The 20,332-nt window shown below is 34.5% G+C and overlaps 2 protein-coding genes across 6 annotated transcripts in view; both read left to right on the top strand.

The window, feature by feature from the left end:
- The window catches only part of LOC127854454 (uncharacterized), a 45,790-nt gene extending 34,445 nt beyond the window's left edge, over window positions 1–11,345 (top strand). For all 4 annotated transcript variants that reach the window (XM_052389496.1, XM_052389497.1, XM_052389495.1 and 1 more), the window contains 3 exons: window positions 2,780–2,939; window positions 6,153–6,308; window positions 8,369–11,345. In XM_052389496.1, coding sequence (XP_052245456.1) covers window positions 2,780–2,939; window positions 6,153–6,308; window positions 8,369–8,539 — 487 coding nt within the window. In that variant the 3' untranslated portion in view covers window positions 8,540–11,345. The remainder of the gene's footprint in view (window positions 1–2,779; window positions 2,940–6,152; window positions 6,309–8,368) is intronic.
- Window positions 11,346–13,657: 2,312 nt separating this feature from the next.
- Window positions 13,658–20,332, top strand: part of LOC127854456 (tyrosine-protein kinase HTK16-like) — a 33,412-nt gene continuing 26,737 nt past the window's right edge. For both annotated transcript variants that reach the window (XR_008037077.1, XM_052389501.1), the window contains exons 1-4: window positions 13,658–13,943; window positions 16,106–16,273; window positions 17,054–17,197; window positions 18,426–18,497. Coding sequence is in view for 1 of the 2 variants with exons in the window: in XM_052389501.1 (XP_052245461.1) it covers window positions 13,733–13,943; window positions 16,106–16,273; window positions 17,054–17,197; window positions 18,426–18,497 (595 nt within the window). In the remaining variant the exon portion in view is untranslated. The remainder of the gene's footprint in view (window positions 13,944–16,105; window positions 16,274–17,053; window positions 17,198–18,425; window positions 18,498–20,332) is intronic.

A 20,332-nucleotide genomic window follows, 5' to 3' on the forward strand; every position in this document is an offset into this window, starting at 1 on the left:
ACTTTTGCAATATTGAAGATAGCAACTTGATATTTGGCATGCATATGTATCTCATGGAGCTGCACATTTTGAGTGGTGAAAGGTCAAGGTCAAGGTCATCCTTCAAGGTCAAAGGTCAAATATATGGGTCAAAATCGCTCATTTAATGTTCACTTTTGCAATATTTCAATATTCAAGATAGCAACTTGATATTTGGCATGCATGTGTATCTAATGGAGCTGCACATTTTGAGTGGTGAAAGGTCAAGGTCAAGGTCATCCTTCAAGGTCAGAGGTCAAATGTATGTGGCCGAAATCGCTCATTTTATGAGTACTTTTGCAATATTGAAGATAGCAACTTGATATTTGGCATGCATGTGTATCTCATAGAGCTGCACATTTTGAGTGGTGAAAGGTCAAGGTCAAGGTCATCCTTCAAGGTCAAATATGTGGGTCAAAATTGCTAATGTAATGTCACTTCTGCAATATTGAAGCTAGCAATTTTATATTTGACATGCATGTGTATCTCATGGAGCTGCACATTTTGAGTGGTGAAGGGTCAAGGTCATCCTTCAAGGTCAAACGTCATATACGGGGACATAGTGTTTCACAAACACATCTTGTTTATTTATATTATACAGTGCTAGGAATTATACCGCTGTATAATAAACTCACTAAACCAAATGTTTAGTTTATTTGAAAAGGTTTGTATCTTTTTTTGTGCTCACCTGATTGCTCAGGTGAGCTTTTGTGACCTGTCTTTGTCCGTTGTCTGTCCGCCTGTCCGTCCACATTTGTTCGTAAACACTCTAGAAGCCACATTTATTGTCCGATCTTCTTGAAACTTAGTCAGAAGCTACGTCCCAATGAAATCTCGGTTGAGTTCGAAACTGGGTTGTGCCGGGTCAAAAACAAGGTCACTAGGTCCAAAAAAGGAAAAAACTTGTAAACACTGTAGAAGTCACATTTCATGTCCAATCTACATCTAACTTTGTCAAAATGTTTGTCTTAATGATATGTTGGCTGAGTTGAAAAGTGGTTCCGGTCAGTTAAAAAACATGGCCGCCAGTGGGCGGGGCAGTTTTCCTTATTTGGCTATAGAGAAACTTTGTCAACACTCTAGAAGTCACAATTTTGCCCAATCATCATGAAAGTTGGTCAAAACATTGGTTTTATTGATTTCTGGGACGAGTTCGAAAATGGTCCAGATCGGTGAAAAAACATGGCCGCCAGTGGTCCGGGCATTTTTCTCTATATGTATATAGTGAAAACATGTGAACACTCGAGAAGTCACTTTTTTGGCTCAATTGGTGAAATGATTGGTTTTATATATATCTCAGATGAGTTCGCAAATGGTCCCGATCGGTAAAAAAACATGGCTGCCAGGGGGGGGGGGCAGTTTTCCTTATGTGACTACAGAGAAACCTTGTGATCGAACACAATAGAAGTCTCATTTTTTGCCTAATCATCGTGAAACTTAGTCAATACATTGGTTTTATTGATTTCTCGGACAAGTTGGAAAATGGCTCAGATCGGTGAAACACACTTTTTAGCTCACCTGATTGCTCAGGTGAGGTTTTAGAATTGGTCTTTGTCCGTAGTCCGTTCGTCCACATTTGGTTTGTAAACACTCTAGTATTCACACTTCTCAAGCATTCTTTATGAAAGTTGCTGAAAGATCTGTCAAGTTTGATAATGAGCAAAATCACATAATTAATGCCATATTATTATTGCGATTAGATTGTCCAAATTTTCATTATATTATACAAAATCCTTTTGAACACTCTAGAGGTCACAATTTTGTTTCAGATTTTATGAATCTTGGTCAAAATATTTATTTTTGTAAGCAAAGTTTGATGTTTGGTAAGGGGGGTCAACTCAAAATATAGGTCACCAGGTAAAATCTTACAAAAACGAAAACACTCCATACACCAGAGTTTTGGTTCAATAATGATGAAACTTGACCAGGATGTTTGTCTGGACAATATCTAGGTCAAGTTTGACGTTTGGTAAAGATTAAATGAACCGACTCCTCTCAGGTGAGCGAACTAGGGCCATCTTGGCCCTCTTGTTTCAATTTTGGTCCGATTTTTGGGAAAAAATGTTGCTCTTTGCCATTGGGAAACAGCCTGTAAAAGGCTGTAATTTTTGGGGAAAAAGTCACTGTCACTGTAGTTTTATTTATGAAAGGCTCAGATAATTTTAAGATTTCTTTCTTTCACCCTCCCAAATTCTTTCTATTATACCCCTATTTTGCTTAAAAAAATTTAATCGGCATAGATACTGAAATTGGCTTAATATTTACATGGAATGCAGCTGTTTAGAAAACAATTCACTTCTTTACAAAAAAATTCCCATTATAATAAGCTAAATCAGTTTTTTAATTCTTAAAAAAAAGTGAAACTGTTTTTTACATTACAGTCTAAGAAAAATTATTAAAAGTCACTTTGATGTTAACTGTTACTGAAAGAGTAGATGTTTATATGGCTTGAATTGAAGACGCCCAAAATTGTTGTCAGTTTGTTGACTTTGAAATTGTCATTATTGACAATTTTCTTGCAAATGTCAACATGTTTATTACAAAAAAGAAAAATCAGTATACAATGAAATTGAACAATCAATGTTAGAATGTTTTTTTAAACACCATGCACCCTTGATGGGGCTATAGTTTGTACCTTAGGGATGGCAGTTATCCTGAGTGAAACACCACCTTCACAAGTTAGTGACAAAAAATGAGCATTGGCCTCAACATACATTGAAAAAATCAATGTCAGAATGTTTTTTGATGTTTTTCACTGCAGGGAAGGCAGTTGTTCTGAGTCTACGCCTAGTTCCGGGGATTACGAGGACGCCTATGACTTGCCATATCGTCAACTTGAGGAATTTGCGGACGTGCTCGCATCTAAAGTTCTCATCAACTCTGTGGCCATTACCAGACGTGAGCACATGAGTAACCTTAGGGTATGTTATCATTGAGTTATCATAGGGTATGTTATCATTGAGTAACCTGAGGGTATGTTATAATTGAGTAACCCTAGGGTATGTTATCATTGAGTAACCTAAAGGAATGCTATCATTGAGTAATCTTAGGGAATGTTATCATTGAGTAACCTTAGGGTATGTTATCATTGAGTAACCTGAGGGAATGTTTTCAATGAATAACCTTAAGGTATGTTATCATTGAGTAACCTTAGGATATGTTATCATTTAGTAACCGAAGGGTACGTTATCATTGAGAAACCTTAGGGTATGTTATCATTGAGTAACCTGAGGATATGTTATCATTGAGTAACCTTAGGGTATGTTATCATTGAGTAAACTTAGGGAATGTTATCATTGAGTAACCTTCGGTTATGTTATCAGTGAGTAACCTTAGGTTATGTTATCATTGAGTAACCTTAGGGTATGTTATCATTGAGTAACCTAAGGGTATGTTATATTTGAGTCACCTGAGGGAATGTTATCATTGTACTGAAAACAATGTACAGTCAATCTTGTGCTTGCGACCACTTGAATTAAGTGACCTTTGTCTTATGCCACCACTTTGAATCCCGCCCGAGCGTTTTTACTACATTTTCATATTGTATTAAGCGACTTTTGTCTTACGCGACCAGCGACCGCTGATTTTAGTGTATTTTGATGTCCAAGTCTTGAATTAAGTGACTGCTTTGCGGTAAAAGTGGTAAATCTGTTGACCATTCAGGTACAAATCAGTGTAAATTGTTTATCTAAGCCGATAAGATGATCGATTACATCTTTGTTTTGATTTCACACCAGCCATTTTCCTCTGTCTCGATGACTGGTTCTGACCGGTGATAATGCTGACTGCGTATCAATTTGTGGTGTTGAATAATACAGTGATGTATTGCCAACAGTCTATGGATTAAAGAGTTTATTATCTTGGACGTTAAATGACAAATTTGATCGCCGATTTTATTGCAGAAACTATGCGCCTATGCGTCAAACATTTTCACAGTGTTCTCGAGAGATGTAAAAAATAAACTAATAAACTATTAATCTGTAATATGTGTCGAAATCCGTTCATTAAAAAATTGTAATTGTTATTATGCTAATAAGTTTGTGTTGGTAAATTTTCCAATCAGGTCTGTTTATTTAGTTTTCAATCGAGGTGTTTTATTTATTTCCCTATGTACAATGTACCATACTCGAGTAAGATATATATATATATATATATAAGCTTAAATGCAGAAATTAAAATGTCAAAACGGAAAGTGTTAACGTTAAATGAGAAAATTCGGGTATAGGAAGTGTCGAAGAGTAAAAGTGCATGTAAATTTATCGCGAATGAGTTTGGAGTCGGAAAAACCCATTCTCTGCAGTGCAAACCATTTACATTGTATTTAGAATTAGAGGACAAATAAAACTAATTTTAAGTAAAACTTTCTTTTATTCATTTATTTATATTTAGATTCATTTGATTACACAAGCTGACATCATTGTGTCAAAAGGAGATAATCCTGCATCTGGATTGAAAATAATAGGTCCGCATTTATCCCAAATGGCCTTTTTAATTTAGAGACCATTTTATTAAGAGACCACTTTTGGTTACTCCCTTTAGTGGTCTCTAAATACAAGATTGACTTTATGTTGATAATAAAGGGTTAAGAGTGAAACTGTTGCATCATCTTAACAACTCTTGATCAAATACAATTGTTTTGTGCTCAACTGTGGCTATTGTTATAATTATTGATTTCTTGTAGAAATGTTCTTATTTTGTTTTGAGTACATGTACATGTTATAAATGTGTTCAATATTTATTCAGTTTGTTGTGTTTGTCATAATGATTGATTTCTTGTAGAAAACTGCCAATTTGGGTTAATTTACATATATTAAAATGTTTACAGTATTTACTTTGTTGATAGCTTTTAGCCCTGAAACCTTTTATAGATTATTCTATTGGTGTTACTAACCCAATTGTTTCCACCTATTTTCCAAGAAATCTGTGAACTTGAGTGATTATAAATTTTTTTTTTATTGGTTCCTACAATGGTAAAGTTTACATACCCGGTAAACATGTAATTTACTCCAGTCATCAGTACTTATAACACACTTACAAATGAACAGAATAAAACACTTACAAATGTACAGAATGAAACACTTACAAATGTACAGAATAAAACACTTACAAATGTACAGAATAAAACACTTACAAATGTACATAATAAAACACTTACAAATGTACAGAATAAAACACTTACAAATGAACAGAATAAAACACTTACAAATGTACAGAATAAAACACTTACAAATGAACAGAATAAAACACTTACAAATGTACAGAATAAAACACTTACAAATGTACAGAATAAAACACTTACAAATGAACAGAATAAAACACTTACAAATGTACAGAATAAAACACTTACAAATGTACAGAATAAAACACTTACAAATGTACAGAATAAAACACTTACAAATGAACAGAATAAAACACTTACAAATGTACAGAATAAAACACTTACAAATGTACAGAATAAAACACTTACAAATGTACAGAATAAAACACTTACAAATGAACAGAATAAAACACTTACAAATGTACAGAATAAAACACTTACAAATGAACAGAATAAAACACTTACAAATGAACAGAATAAAACACTTACAAATGTACAGAATAAAACACTTACAAATGTACAGATTAACGAAAATACTGATCATCTTGTTCTTATTTTCTACTCAACAGTGTCAGTCATGAAATTCCAACATAAAGGCTGCTGTTGATTTCTCGCTTAAGCTGATTAACTCTTTCAGTGCTGGAACCGAATTTTGAAGGCCTTTGCAAACAGTTTGGATCCAGATGAGACGCCACAGAACGTGGCGTCTCATCAGGATCCAAACTGTTTGCTATTCTGATAATATTCTTTGAAAAAAATAGAAGAAAATGCTAATTTTAGAAATTCAGCAGAAGACATTTTAGCAGACAACAAATTTCCCAGCATGAAAAGGGTTAAAACATTATTCCAGCAGTCTGCACCTTCTGTTGTAGAAGATTAATCGTTAGTAAAATATTCTTCTTCATTATTATTTAAGCGGAAACATGGACGTCCCATGGCTACAAAATCCAGATTCCTGTAAAATTAATAGCTTTTGGTAGCATGCACTTATAAATACTAATTTTCAGTTATATATTCTTCTTGATTATTATTGTAGCGGAAACACGGACGTCCCATCACTACGGGGAACTGGGGGTGTGGTGCGTTTGGTGGGGATCCCCACCTGAAGTCCCTGATACAGTGGATGGCGGCCAGCTATGCTGGATGTCCATGCATGCTTTACTACACCTTCCAAAACCAAAAAATGGACAGGGTAAATACAGTGTTATGAAGTAAAAATAAATTATTGTAGCCGCTCTCGGAAAATGTGGATTAACCCTTTGCATGCTGGGAAATTCGTCGTCTGCTAAAATGTCGTCTGCAGAATTTCTAAAATAAGCATTTTCTTCGATTTTTTTCAAAGAATACTATCAGAATAGCAAACAGTTTGGATCCTGATGAGACGCCACGTTCTGTGGCGTCTCATCTAGATCCAAACTGTTTTCAAAGGCCTTCAAAATTCGGTTCCCGCACTTAAAGGGTTAATGCATGTGCATGAGGTCTCGTCCCAGATTAGCCTGTGCAGTATGCTAATCAGGTATGACACTTTCCGCTAAGACTGGACTTTTGATACGACAAGACTTCCTTTTTGCCTTTATTCCCAATGTTTTGGTCAAAGTTTTGGATGCATGTAGTCCTGAAGTACTACATGTGATAGTTTAAAAAAAATTGTGCCACTTTCCATTTCTTCAGGGTGCAGGATCATGTGACTTTGTTGGGTTCCCCCTTTTAACTTTAATGGATGTGTACAGGACAGAAAGTGGTGCTTTGTTTCAAATAACTTTTTAAAATTATTTTTCATAAGAATATCTAGTAGAGCATAATAGACAGATTTTTATGCTGCTTTGGACACTGTGAAATACAAGGAAATTACTTTACATTGAATTTAATAAGCCCGTGTTCTTGTTAAAAAATTCGGAATCTGCTGCATTCATTGTACATAAATAAGCTTCACACAACGTGACATTTTGTCAACGATTTCAGACGTATTTAATGATTTATACTTATACCTTAAGATATTGGCACAAACTTCAAGAAAAACTGTCTTTTATGCACTGAAAATTTTTGCAAATGTAGTTTAATTACTTGAGAAATTAGCAAAAATAAAGATCTTTATGAAGTGTTTACATTCTGTCCAGCCCGTTTGTAAAGCCTGGGAAACCCTGTTGATTCTGCACCCTGAACTTGCGCAGTAATAACCGCAACATTATACACTGGTACATGTGACTGTCATGTGATGCCAAACCTTAACCCAGAGTATGATGTTCTTTTATTTTATGCTTTCTGGTGGTTTATAGAGAAATATCATTGAATTAAAACTGATAATTTCACTGTTTTAAACAATGAAAATTATCAGTGAAAATTATCAATAATTTTCACCGTTTACTGTGAAATGACGTCATTTTTTGACGAAATGACGTCATTATCCCAGCGAAATTCTTTAGTTAAACTCTTTAACAATGTATATAAACTGTGAAAAAAAAGCATAAAAAAAAAGAAAATTTGTTGGATTCGGTGAAATATCGATTTTAATTCACTCATGATCATAGAAAATATATATTTTTACTCGTGGCTGCGCCACTCGTGAAAATATTATTTTCTATGATCACTCGTGAATTAAAATCGATAATCCACCGAATCCAACAAATATCCTCTATGTCACAGATAAACCTGTGCAGTCTGTACAGGCTTATAAGGGATGACATTTCCGCTTCTATGGATTTTTTTGTTTAAGCAAAGTTTAATCTAACAAAAAAGCAAGTCTATGAGCAATAAGTTGTCCCATAGCACTTTACGCATATGCATTAAGCTCAGTTTTCGCCAGAACGAGGCTCAATTTGTTTACCATGTTACACTAACAGCATTGCAATGGATAAAATTGTTTTATTCCTTGGGTCAATAAAATACTTGAAGCAGGTTTGGAAACTAAAAAAAACAAACACATAAATCATGTGGATTGTAGTTTTAATTAAGTTCTTTTGTTCCATTATCTACTCGGTTCAATAACATAATTGAGCAGTTTTGGACACTTTGAAAAAACACACTTTAACCATTTCAGTGCTGGAACCGAATTTTGAAGGCCTTTGCAAACAGTTTTGATCCAGATGAGACGCCACAGAACGTGGCGTCTCATCAGGATCCAAACTGTTTGCTATTCTGATAGTATTCTTTGAAAAAAATCAAAGAAAATGCTAATTTTAGAAATTCAGCAGACAACATTTTAGCAGACAACAAATTTCCCAGCATGCAAAGGGTTAATTTCCTTAATTGTAGTTTCAAGAGGTGGCAGACATCATTATACAGAGAGGATGGGACGTGTCCAAACTAATGCAGGTGGTACGCAGGTACTGCATGACCACGAACGATGAAATCGACACTTTCGGCCAACCCACTAGGGAGCTGTTCGATGTAATTCTTCAAGGCGAGATTTTTCCTAATGTGTGAATTTGTGTGTGTGTTTCAAGGTTTAAAGTCTTTCAAGCCCTAAGGCTGCATTGTGTAAGAACTTGTGTGAATTTATGGGTGGTTAAATCAGTTTTGTTTCACCCCAGTTTTTCCTGAAGCCTGATGGATAGTTGAAACTGTTCAATAACTGTAATTGAATCACTCAGGAGACATGTGACAGTTAGTAGGCTGGAGCTGTATCAATGGAAGTATAAGCTGAACACGGGGCCTGGAGTGTTCAAAAGCATGATGGACAATTGAAATTGTTCCTTAACTGTAATTGAATGTCATTCCACCTTTGATATAGGGTGGTATGCTGGTATATTCTCACTGCGAAGAACAAGACCTGTGAGCCACATTCTGAAACATTTTGATGTCGTACTTGTTCAGGGCGTGCATATTATTTGGTAGAAAAATCAGTTTTTGTTTAACTCATATCGTCTTTAAACAATGGACCAGTAACAGAATGAAGCTCCATGATTGATTTGTGGGCATGTTGAAAGCTGCATATTACCAGAATTTTACCAGTCAAATTTCCGTTAATAAATATGGGTACTGGTAATAAGTATGGGTACCGGTAATAAGAGATCCATCACTTCATGGGTTAGTACCTGTTTCAGCCCTCATGTATGTTTTTGTTTAAAGATAGGATCATCTTTTGTTCATTAAAGAAGTGAAATGTTAAAAGTCTATTGAGTTCTATAGTATGATATTAATGTTTTTTTGTACTTGAAATGTTTAAATAGAGATGTCAAATCATGCCATTTTTGATTGTGTACCTTAAAAGTGTTTGTTGGATTATGAACAAAGAGTCACTAGATATGATTGATTTGCTTTTGTACCTCGCTGCATGTGGTACAAATGGATAGACAATTTTGTGAGTGCTACATCACTGTGTAATTTGAGTCATCATCTTATTGAGTCAAATTTTGTTATGCAAAGATTCCTGTGAAAATGATATTTCTATTTTTATGTTCTTTTAGTCTTTAGTACTTAAATATGTATAGTTTCTTAATTTAGCATAATCTTGTTGAAAAACATATTTTTGCACAATGCAATCAAGTTTTTAATATCCGTATTTGTGATATTTTAGTTGCTATTATTTTTAGGTATCCGGTTTGATCCTTTTTAAAGTTGGATTGCATTGAATTTTACTATGCTTAAGAAGAGACATACAATTAAGAGTGTCAAGTTGTGTTAACTAATTAATGGTATAGCCTTTTGCTGTTAAAGATTAATATTCCATATGAAAAAAAATAAAAAAATATTAGCTTTTAAAAGTAGATTTTTTTAATGTTTATATTTGTATTATATGTTGACTATAATGAATAAAAATGTCATCAACAAAAACTCACAAGGTTTAGTATGAACGTTTAATACCCCTCGGCTTTATTGCCTTTTTTAAGGTAATAAAAAATATAGGGGACATTATGTCACATGTCTTTTTTTAGTATTGATTGGATAATATAAATCACAAACATTCTAATGTTTACCACATGTTATACCTTGTTACAGATATTACATGTATTATTTACACTGTAAGTATATCTCAACGACTACTTGATTACTTAGGGTGTATGGAAAATACACCAGATGCATGTGACCACTCTAAGACAATCGGATTAGGTTATTATTGTTGGAGGTGAGATATACCTTCATTACTTTTTGTATTAGAGATATGTTTATTTTTGTTATGTTTGCACAGGAAAATCTAAATTTTTATTGGCTAATTATTTTTGACATGTTAAAAAATCAAAACTCCTGTAAAATTTTAGAAAAACATGGGGTATTACAAAAACTGGTTTTTAAAATGTATATACCTTTATAACAAGTCATGTACACATAATGTTTAAATTACCCCTACTGCAGTGAATAAATGGTTGTTTTGATAACTTTTGATTATTTCCATTCTATAAATCATCATTTGTTATCTGTATACCCTTGTCTTTGGTTGGTTTTATGTAGTCAATTCTTTGTAAAAAACAATTGAGTTGTTTATTTGTCAAAAGGCATTTAATGCAATGTGATTTAATGACTGTTGCATATAGACATTTATTTACATAAAATCATGTAACAGTTAATTATACAGTATTTTATTGCTTTGTGTAAATAAATTTTCTGCAGGTCTATAAAAAAGTAGAATACAAATCAGTTACCCTTTATTTCATAATTGTTTACTATTCATATGTTATATATATTTCTCTTCAAAAGATGTTTTGTATTGTCTTTTGTATATTTCATTTTTTCGCAGTATTAAAACTTCTTGTTTTGCTATTCAATTACCGGTATAGTAGTCTGTTGAATTGTCATCTGCTTTGAAAAAGACATATTAATGTTCTCAACGTTTAACACACTTCTAAAGAAAACCAGTCAGTGATGTTTTTTAATTATTGTGTATATACCGGTATTGCTTTTGTTAATAATATAAATTATATTTCAATAGTGTTGAATTTAAAAATAATGAAAAATGCATCTGTTTTTCCATGATGCACATAACATAATTTTTCTGTGAGAAGGTCCCTTAAAATATTATACTGAAAGAATTGCAATCCAATCTGTTAAACTTTCTTTATTTTTAAATCAGAATGTTAAAGTTTTCTTCTTTGATTTTGATCTTAACCATTCACATTTGTTTATGTTCTCTTAATTAAAATGAACAAAAAAATGGTATTTTGTATTTAGAACATACCATTTTGTGCATTTTTTGATCCAATTTAAGGACAGCATTGGATCATCTTTTGTTTTACATGAATCTTCACCCAATTTTTTATGAAAGCAAATTAAAATAAAATGTATTAAAGGTGAATTTGTGAATTTTGTTTACAAACTCAAAGCTTACTTGGAGTATCAATCATAAAAAGTACATCCAAATCTATGACTTACATGTTGTTGTTTTTACCTTCTTCAGCAAGGGCCTTATATAGGCCCCTTCCCCGAAGAGAAAGCCCCCTTCCCCTTAGATAACAAAATTGTATTGATGCAATTTTCACTAAATTTCAAGCTTAATTTGTGAAATTTGTCCCTCTTTTTAAGTGTTTTCAAGATGTTTAGACCAAAATGGAAGGCCAGGCCCTTTCCCACATAAAAAGAGGCACTGTCATAAAAAAAGTTTGTAAAGTAATACATTTTTGTATAACTAATAAAATACAAGTTGCATGTGTTCAAATACATGTACTTATGCTAGTAGTTTCAAACTAAACTATTTTTAGCTCCATTAATTACAAATGGTCTGAGCAACACTACTCACTCAACACCACTCACTCAAATGTTTTCCTTGTCAATGTAATGTTCTGGTCAAGTAAACTTTTAAACATTTTAAAGTTTCAACTACAGGTAATAAACCCTTTACCACTTATATAAGAATTTAACGCTTTACCACTTTGATACGTTTTTGACAAATTTGTAGTCCCTTAGAAAGTTATATTTAATTTAAGACCTGTCTTACTAAATTCAAATTTTAAAGGCTTCATTTCCAACCGTAAGATACTGATGAGTAGCAAACAGCATAAAACCTGAACAGACTACGAGGTGCTTGCGGGCTGTTCAGGTTTTATGCGGTTTGCATATTATAGCCATTTCACCTTGCTTCTGTCAGTGGGAAAGGGTTAATTGAAACTACTTACATGAGTTCAAGGTCATTGTGTGAGGTCAATAAACATGTTCCATTAATCTCACCTGCAATTTGGCAGAATTCTGCTTCTTTTGTACTTGGAAATTTGGTTATAGTAACATGCAACATCTTCCAACTGTTTACACTAGTTTTACTTGCAACTTAAACTTCACATAAATGTTTGGGGCGATAGTGGGAGGTCACTGAACAAGTTCCATAGCTCTGACCTGCAATTTAGCAGAATTGTGCCCCCTATGTGGTTAAGGTAAATGTGCAATGTCCCCATGTAACTGTTTCCACTAAAGATGCTGAATTAAAACTTCATATACTAGTATGTGTCCAGCTTTATTGTATTAGGTCAGAGATTAGGTTTATTAGGTCTACTTCTCTGCTTAGATCCATAACTCTGCATTAAACCAAATGTTAATCCTTGATGTATTTTGTAACAAATCGGTTTGAGGTAATTGACCTACATATTATTACTGTTTTTACTTGTTCTGCTATCAACTCAAACTTAACACAAGTGTACAGGGTCATTATGTGAGGTCACTGACCAAGTTCGGTAACTCTAACCTGCAATTCTTCATAACTATGCCCCGTTTTTTACCTTAAAATTTGGTTAAGGTAAACGTTCAACATCTTCTTGACACTTTCTACTAGTGAAGCTATTTCATTAAAACTTCAGACCTTGTTTGAGCATCATCAAAAATCAAGGTCACTTCCTTAGGTAAAAAATCTGACCAGCAAGAAAAGATTATGCCCTTTTTGTACTTTACAAAATTTACATCAATGTTTGCATGCAACAACTCATCTATGGGAATGAAACTCAACATGTGTTCAACAATCATTGATCAATGACCTATAACTTTTGCTGGCCTTTTAGCATGATAACTTGTATTAACCCCCTTTTGTAAATAGAAAAGTAAGTTTAATTTTTTAATGCATGCAAGTTAAAATTCATTTTAAAGTTTGAATTCAACACAATTGAGACTTCACACATATCTTTATTATAAACCTATTCATTTTAGCTTGATTGCATATAAAGCCTAAGGCTTAATTGAAACCCTTTCTAGTCCATTGCCTGGTCTAGAACCAGTACTCTGTGTCTATTGGGGAGATCTAACCCTTTCAGTGCGGGAACCGAATTTTGAAGGTCTTTGCAAACAGTTTGGATCCAGATGAGACGCCACAGAACAGTTAAGTCAGCCACCAATACACGGAGCTGAGTAGTGAGGGCAGTAAATCATAGAGAAAATAAATACAACTCATTTTCTATGCAGACAATGTCTATCCACACGCCTACTGGTAATTGGCCACTGTTAACTGATGACTTAGATAACTGGAATAAGAGATAATATACCCAATTTGTTGATTGTTTCATTGATTGTGTTAAAAGATTTCATGATCACGGCTTATAGTTGCTTCCTGTTCAAAACGGAACCGGATTCTGAAATTAGTACAATGTAACCGATTACTTCTTTGCTATTTTAACATGATTGAAATATACCAAACAAAGATGGCGACAGGAACCAGGAAGTGATAAAATTTTACTCTAATTTTACTTCCTAATCGCGAGAAACAACATGGATCAGGACTCAGACGATGAGAAATGCGACTCAATTTACGCAAACGAAGAAACGGCAGAGCTGATGAATGTTTCCTTTCGCCTGGAATCGAATTCCCTGGAAGACTTGCTAAAAGAAGACCAAGAGAAAATCAAGGAAAGGGAGGGGGATAAACAGTGGTACCATGGCCGAATCACGAGAGACGTGGCTGAAGATATATTGCGGAAAGGTAAATTTTGCAAATGCAATTTTACTTACACATGTTTTCACAATGCCACACTATACTATAGTCCAGTGTTGTCAAAAGTAATTCATCATAGATCTCTTTCAAATCAGTTGACTTTATTTTTTATACCAATAGGCAATCAATAGCTCTTTAAATATGACTCACACAATTGTTTATTCATTCATTGAAACCTTTAGGTATGCAGTCAATCTTGTGGATGCGACCACTTGAATTAAGCGACCTTTGTCTTATGCCACCACTTTGAATTCCGTCCGAGGGTTATCACTCTATTGTGATATTGTTTTTATACAACTTTTGTCTTATGCCACACGCTGATTTTCGAGCATTTTGATGCTCTTATTAGCGAGACTGTTTTCGGAGAAAACCTGACATATTGTCATAGCCAGCTTGTTCGCCGTAGGCGTTGTGCTAAAACCTTAACATTGGCTCTAAAATCAAAGTGCTTCCACTTACAACTTTGAAACTTCATATGTAGATGCACCTTGATGAGTTCTACACGCCACACCCTTTTTTGGGTCACTAGGTCAAAGGTCAAGGTCACTGTGACCTCTAATATCAAACTTTAACATAGGCTCTAAAATCAAAGTGCTTCCACCTACAACTTTGAAGCTTCATATGTAGTTGCACCTTGATGAGTTCTACATGCCACACCTATTTTTGGGTCACTAGGTCAAAGGTCAAGGTCACTGTGACCTCTAATATAAAACTTTAACAAAAACCTTAACATTGCCTCTTAAATCAAAGTGCTTCTACCTACAACTTTGAAACTTTATATGTAGATGCACTTTGATGAGTTCTACACACCACACCCATTTTGGGTCACTAGGTCAAAAGTCAAGGTCACTGTGACCTCAAAATAAAAAAATCTGACAAGCTTTCGCAGCCGAGCGTGGCACTTGTCATGCGGTGCTCTTGTATTTGATTTAGTGACCACGTGGTGATAAAATTTGAAAATCTGTTGATCATAAAGTGACAAACTTGATTTCCGATTTATCGTAAGTCTGATTATGATCATTAAGCAAATCAACATGTTTGAAAAAAAATCACTGCGGTTGCTTGGTAAAAAGAACTATGTCACAATTCTTAGAACTTCAAGTCTGCCACTAAGAATTCAAACTGAAAGATATGCTGGTCAAAATATACCATGAAACGAACATTATTGCCTTTGTTGTAACGAATAAGATGTCAAAGACGGGTTTCATTTTGTTTGTAAACGTTCGCTATTTTTCTATGTTTGATGCCCCCTCTCTGTCCGGGATTTATCCTTTTAGTAGTTACACAGATTAAACAAAGGATAGGAAGAGTTCCTGATTGGCTCAAAAGAATTAGCCCTTTGGTGAACGTGCATATTATGTAATCTGGCCGTGTCGTTTAAATACCTCTATTCCAGTATGACATCATGATACAAGTTCACAATGTGAGTAGTGAATGTAATTGCAGTTGTGTATGGAATTTTTGGCTTAGCGTGGTAAAGCACATTGTTAGTAAACAAATGTGACATGTATTTAGCGGGAATTAAAAAAATCTTTAAAGGTAAATTGTTTATTGTTGCATTGTTTGTATTAATAAAAAAAATGTGTTACTGGTTTTCTAAACCGATCGGTACACGATCACTGGAGGATAGGTCAATTTGTAGAAAAAGATTGCCAACCCTCTATATTATTGGTCAAAACATGTGAACAAGCACAGAACTGGGTCAAACAGTATTGTCTCTGAACATGTGAACAAGCACAGAACTGGGTCAAACAGTATTGTCTCTGAACATGTGAACAAGCACAAAACTGGGTCAAACAGTATTGTCTCTGAACATGTGAACAAGCACAGAACTGAGTCAAACAGTATTGTCTCTGAACATGTGAACAAGCACAGAACTGGGTCAAACAGTATTGTCTCTGAACATGTGAACAAGCACAGAACTGGGTCAAACAGTATTGTCTCTGAACATGTGAACAAGCACAGAACTGGGTCAAACAGTATTGTCTCTTAACATGTGAACAAGCACAGAACTGGGTCAAACAGTATTGTCTCTGAACATGTGAACAAGCACAGAACTGGGTCAAACAGTCTCTGAAGCAGCCTAGTTATTTAGCCATTTTATTTAGTTGTATAGTTTTTTAGTTTAAGCATATTCTATTAACCTACAGGCTTGTTAAAGTATGGAAATCATGACGGATTGTTCCTGGTTCGAGAGAGTTCGTTTTCAACCACTAGCTTTGTGTTGTCGCTGTACAGCAAAGGAGAATTCTTCCACTTCCAAATCACCATGGTGAAACCCTGCCACTTTTCCATTGATGAAGGACCGGTTATACATGGTTTGTAACTTAAATCAACATATTTGAGTTTGTGTCTCTATAAGCCTAAGGCATTTGATGTAATGAAGCTTAAATAGCTTTTAAACAATTATTATTCGGGAAGGAAAGTGTCAAACTGTTGTTTTTTTCTAGTAAATAACTTGAAAACTAAATGAGATCTGAGTCCTACTTAAAGTATTTTTATATCAAGACTTCTAAACAGTGTGTTATGGTGATGGACTTAGTAAACGATTACTTGAAATAGAGATAAATTGTTTCCGTTTCATAGTCACTGAAGTTTTAAAACTATTTTCAGTTTATTTCAACAAAAAAGAAATGTTATGTGTACAGTAAATGAATCAGTAAACATGTTTTTTTTAGAGAATATTTATTTCAAATTATTTTATTTACATACACTTTTGCTATTGTTTAAGTGATCAATTTGTTTAAAACAACCTGAACTTATTTTCCTTGCGGACACTATTCCCAAACATATTGTCAAATAATGTTGTTTTACATATTCTTTATATGAGCCTAAATCAAGGCTTGCTGTATGTGTATATTCAAAGTTTCATCCCAGAATAGCCTGTGCAGACTGCGAAGGAAAATCAGGGATGACACTTTCTGCTTTTATGAATTCTCCGTTAAAGGGAGCCTCTTCTAAGCAAAAAATCCAAATAAAGAGAAAGTGTTGTCCCTGTGCCAAATGCACGAGCTAATTAGGGACAACACTTTTGGGGCATACAGAACAAGGTTCATGTCTCAGCACTGAGCACTGATTGTGGGCCTTTTTTCACGCAGGCCTGGATCGCCTGATCAAGAACTATCAGGAGAAGGCCCAGGGTCTCCCAACCAACCTGACCCTGTTCTGTAAATGCAAAGCACCCCCCGACGAGCAACGACAGAAGGGCGCCACCAATCTCCTTCACAGAGCAGTGCTGGAAAGTAAGCTGCGAAAAAGGGCTCACCATGTGCCAGAATCTGATGTAGAATTCTTTTTATGTCCCCCACTATAGTATTGGGGGAAATATTGTTTTTGCCCTGTCTGTTGGTTGGTCTGTTGGTTGGTTGGTTGGTCTGTTTGCGCCAACTTTAACATTTTGCAATAACTTTTGCTATATTGAATATAGCAACATGATATTTGGCATGCATGTGTATCTCATGGAGCTGCACATTTTGAGTGGTGAAAGGTCAAGGTCATCCTTCAAAGTCAGAGGTCAAATATATGTGGCCAAAATCGCTCATTTTATGAATACTTTTGCACTCTTGAAAATAGCAAATTGATATTTGGCATGCATGTGTATCTCATGGAGCTGCACATTTTGAGTGGTGAAAGGTCAAGGTCGAGGTCATCCTTCAAGGTCAAATATATGGGTCAAAATTTCTCATGTAATGTCACTTCTGCAATATTGAAGCTAGCAATTTTATATTTGAAATGCATGTGTATCTCATGGAGCTGCACATTTTGAGTGGTGAAGGGTCAAGGTCAAGGTCATCCTTTAAGGTCAAACGTCATATAGGGGGACATTGTGTTTCACAAACGCATCTTGTTATTCTTGGTATATTATGGGATTTTATGAAGAAATGTTTGAGGCTAAATGAAAATTTTCATAAGCCAAACTTGCTTATTTGTAGCCCTCAGGTAATTTTACTTAAGACTTAAGTAGTGGAGGGTAACTTTCAATATTGCACCATATAAAAGACCGACATATACACTTTAGCTGTCTATTTATAGATGCCTGAGGAAATGGTGGTTATTTCTATTTAAAGTATTAAGCATTTTGCTCAGATTTGGAGTTATTGATGCTTGAGTTAATGATTGTATACTGTATTTTCTATGAATTGTCATAGAGTCGCGTTCTGAGAAAACTGGGCATAATGCATGTGCGTAAAGTGTTGTCCCAGATTAGCCTGTGCAGTCCGCACAGGCTAATCAGGGACGATACTTTCCGCTTTTATGACATTTTTCGTTTAAATGAAGTATCTTCTTAGCAAAAATGCAATTTACTCGAAAAGTGCCGTCTCTGATTAGCCTGTGCGGGCTGCACAGGCTAATCTAGGACGACACTTTACGCACACGAGTTATGCCCAGTTTTCTCAGAACGTGACTCTATGTTTAAAATAAAATTTAAAATAGTTTCATTCAAAGTTTAAACGAGTTCTTTATTTCCAGATATCCCAAAAGTTTTAGAAGATATTCTGAAAAGCAAAAACTGTCCACCAATAAATGCCAAAACAGACTGGGGTGAGTATGTTCTTGTTTAATTGTTGAGGGATTGCAGTATGTTGGCAATGTCACCACGTTGCCATGGTTACATTATCCCATTCACCCTTTTGTAGGTTTTATTTCTTTTGGTTTAATTGATCAGACCTGGCCCTGTGTTCACAAAACAGTTTTTGCAATTGAAAATCGATTTTGCTTGTCATTAAAAATGGATTTCCATAGTAGTTGATAGGCTAAAATGAAAATCAATGTCAGCTAAGATCAATTTTCGATTGCAAAAATGTTTTGTGAACATGAGGCTTGTTTTGCAAGAGTTTTGCAGTTCATCAAATAGAAGTGCTACATTTAACAATACCAATGTACACGCAAACTTCTCAACAAAAATATAAGAACAAAAAAGTATCTGCTTTTTGAGTGTATCCTAATTGATCGGGGATGGCATGTCTGCTTCGTAGAGGTTTCTTCCTGCCTTGGGTCTTTCTTCCGTAGCTGTCATGTGCTTATGTAAAACAGTCTCTGTGTAGTGCACAGGCTGACCTGGGATGGCAATTTAATTTAAAATGGCTATGCACAATCTTTCTTTGTTTTCTAAACAGAAAAAATGTTGAATTCTCACTTGTTAAAAGTTAAAATGAAATGGTAACAGAACATACATATCAATAACAATAAGAGTTTCGTACAACTGCAAATATTATAATAATTTGTTTTGTTTAGACCAAAACCCTCCATGCACTACGGACATGTTAACTCTTCCAGTGCTGGAACCGAATTTTGAAGACCTTTGCAAACAGTTTGGATCCAGATGAGACGCCACAGAACGTGGCGTCCAGGTTTTTTTTCCCCTTTTTTGGGAAGATAGCCCATGGCTTTGGAATCGGGAATTTTATCGGCATTTTCATGAAATTGGGAAAATTAATTCATTAGCCTTTTTTTTCGACACGAAAAGTCCACTTATTAGGGAAATACTAAATTTGATATAACACTTTATAATCATTAAAATTAAAAGAACAAAACATAAAATACTTTGTTAGATGTAATTGAATTAAAATTGAGATAAAATATGCATAAGACACTTCTTTCTAAAAAAAATATAAAAAATTGCCGCATTTTGGGAAAAAAGTATACTTTTTGGGATTGGGAACATAGCCGAATTTCGGCTATAAAATGGGGCCAAAAAAAACCCTGGCGTCTCATCAGGATCCAAACTGTTTGCTATTCTGATAGTATTCTTTGAAAACAATGGAAGAAAATGCTAATTTTAGAAATTCAGCAGATGACATTTTAGCAGACGACAAATTTCCCAGCATGCAAAGGGTAAACTATTGCAAGATAGCCAATGTTCAGTGAAGTTTGTACATGTAAGACACATATTTTTAGATGCAATTGTTGGTTCTCCATTAAATACAAGAAATTTGCCTGGCAGTTAGAATCACATGGTTGTTATGAATGCTATTGAAGTAAACAACATTTTTTTTATTGAATCATTATTAGTTTTTATTGTTATTTTTTATTAATCGTTACTTGTTTATTCACATGTGTTGATTTAAGATTGAGGAATTAGATTGTTGGCATAAGAATTGAAGGGCCTTTCTGCAGATTCAAAAAGTCCAGATTAAAAACACCCTCACAGGCACACAGTTTGAGAGTGGGTCAGATTTTGTAGCAGTTTTTTTCTGTGTCTCAGGGATTTCAATTGAAGAAGAATCCTGCATTTTGATGCAAGCATTTTGCAATTTTGTCACTTTTGACTCTTCCAAATCATCTTCCTTGCATAACTGTAATGCAAAGGTTACCATGAAACCAACGTAAAATGTATGTTTTATTTTAGAAAAAGTTGTTTTTTAGTCAAGCAAGAT

This window comes from Dreissena polymorpha, chromosome 13, assembly GCF_020536995.1.
Source record: "Dreissena polymorpha isolate Duluth1 chromosome 13, UMN_Dpol_1.0, whole genome shotgun sequence".
NCBI lineage: Eukaryota > Metazoa > Mollusca > Bivalvia > Myida > Dreissenidae > Dreissena > Dreissena polymorpha.